We start from the raw sequence: 2,416 nt of genomic DNA, 5'->3' as shown, positions 1-2,416 counted from the left end.
CTTGAGTGTTTTTTCTCATCATATTGTGGATTAAGTAAAAATAATGGCATATTATTGTGGGATATTTAGCTTACTAATATATATGTATCATTAAGACAACCAAAGTTTTGATTATCATTCTTAATCAAAGATTAAATTCTAGAGATTGTTAAGCATTGCCATTAGAAATATTGCCAATGGCAAATAAATCTAGTAGTATTGATAGTAACAATAGTACCTCAGTAGAAATACAGTTTGCATTAGTTCATGATAGTTTATGATAATTTTATTGTAAGATTTAATTCATTATGTGTTTATATTATGCAAGTGCTTAAACACCTTCCAGTGCATTGATTTGATTCCCTTTTCCCACAGCCTTCGCAAGCCTGTTATCAGACATGTGGAATGAGGGCGCAGACAGCAGTCGGGCCCTCAATACGGGACCATTTAAAGCGCAGCTCCAGAGGTTTGCCCCAGTGTTTTCAGGATACCAACAGCACGATGCACAGGAGTTCTTGCGTAAGCTACTGGAAGGTCTCCATGAGGACGTGAATCGTGTTACTGTCAAGCCTAAGCCCATAACAGAGGATATTGATGATGATCTTGAGTAAGTATTAACCTGTGAAAAGGAATTTGATTTGAATGGTAATGTCAGTGAAACATTTAAGTGGCTGTAAGGGCCTAATAAAGAGGAGAGTATGAATACTTAGTAATTCTTATAAAGTATATTAAGTGGCACTTAAAAGGAAGATTTATTCTTAAATGATAAGAAACTGTGGCTTAATAATTATAATGTCTTTGCAGTGATAACCAAAAGGCAATGGAGTCTTGGAAACGATATCTGCGCTATGACGACAGCAAGATTGTAGATATGTTTGTGGGGCAGTTGAAGTCGTCCCTACAGTGTTCAGTTTGTGGTCATTGTTCTGTGACTTTTGATCCATTCTGGGATCTTAGTCTGCCTATCCCTAGTAAATCAGGTCAGGTGAGGATATCACAGTGTTTGGATCTCTTCACCAAAGAGGAGGTGCTCGATGGAGATGAAAGGCCGGTAAGTTACTCAGGAGTTTTACACAACTTTTTGCTTTGTGGTCTTCATTAATGGAATAAAATTAATGGGCTTATTTAAATATTTTTGTATTTTTTTTTGTTATAATATTTGGCTATTAAAATATAAATATCATAATCAGTTTAATGTTTACTGATTTCTTTTGACTCAGTTTAACACAGACAGGCATGATTTTACTTTTTGCAATAACTGCCTTTGCCTATGCATTGTGAGTTCACTCTTTTTTCCATTTCAGACGTGTTCCAAATGCAAGGAGAGAAGAAAAATGACGAAGTCTTTCAGTATACAGAAGTTCCCCAAAGTTCTTGTATTACGTATCCTTTTATGCAAATGGTGTACTAACTTTGTATTCATTTACCTACTACATATGTACTTGGTGTACAAATATTCATGTGAATTAATTTTGAGTAGATTTCTGGATAGTGGGTTCTTTATTCATATAGAATTGAGTACCCTGTTCTGAAGGCAAAATTTTACTGCTACTATTTTTGTATCTCTTAGGGCTAATATATAAGAAATAGCATATCAACCCTGCCATATTGATTACCTTAGCTAAATATTGACATTTGGCTTTTATATAATATTAATTCAGAAAATGTAAATAAGGTTAATTAATCCATTACCATAATGAATTATATTGCAAGTATTGTAATTGATAAGAGAATTTCAGATGCAATCCATTTTGACACAAAAAACTTAGTCAATATCTGAGGCAGCTTTGCAGTGAAACATCTTCAGTGACAGTTGTGATTTGATAGAAATTGTTTAACAGTATTGATTTTAGAGGATTTACAGTTTGCTCAGAGTAAGTTTCATATTTTTATATCTTTGACACATAAGGTAAAATCTCATGAATTATTCAGGTAGGAAATTTAAGTTTGGCAGTGATTATGTACAAATACCTAGGTCAAGAGATGAAAGGTGACAGGAATGATTTAACATCGGTCCCATTTTAGAGCCAAATACACATCATACAGACCTCACTGTTCATATACAATACACACCTTTCATCATTTCATCTTTTGTTCTGGTCCTTAACCAAAGCAAACAGATCTGAAGCGCTTTTCCCCCTTGGAACGGTGGCGAGGCAAGTTGTCGTGCACCGTAGAATTTCCGCTTGAAGGACTGACCCTCTCAAAGTATGCATCCAACTCAAGCACCTCGCCGTTGTACAACCTGATAGGTGTTGCCAACCACTCAGGGACTACATACTCAGGCCATTACACAGCCTACTGCAAACATCCTTATTCAGGCTCTTGGCATGAATATAATGACTCAAGGTAATGTTTGCATTTAATTTTCTCCATTATGTCAAGGTAGATAGTTTTATTTTTAGGTAGATAAGAGTGTTTTTGTCTTTTTTTCATG

General features: G+C 35.1%; 1 protein-coding gene across 1 annotated transcript in view; it reads left to right on the top strand.

The window, feature by feature from the left end:
- Nucleotides 1-2,416, top strand: part of LOC119585724 (ubiquitin carboxyl-terminal hydrolase Usp2-like) — a gene marked incomplete in the record, with an annotated part of 125,661 nt that overhangs the window by 120,297 nt on the left and 2,948 nt on the right. The window contains 4 exon segments of the mRNA XM_037934412.1: nt 325-586; nt 784-1,030; nt 1,284-1,362; nt 2,100-2,328. Coding sequence (XP_037790340.1) covers nt 325-586; nt 784-1,030; nt 1,284-1,362; nt 2,100-2,328 — 817 coding nt within the window.

This window comes from Penaeus monodon, chromosome 20 (genome assembly GCF_015228065.2).
Source record: "Penaeus monodon isolate SGIC_2016 chromosome 20, NSTDA_Pmon_1, whole genome shotgun sequence".
Classification (NCBI taxonomy): domain Eukaryota; kingdom Metazoa; phylum Arthropoda; class Malacostraca; order Decapoda; family Penaeidae; genus Penaeus; species Penaeus monodon.
The sequence above is the reverse complement of the archived record's forward strand: the minus strand, read 5'-3'. Positions and strand labels throughout refer to the sequence as shown.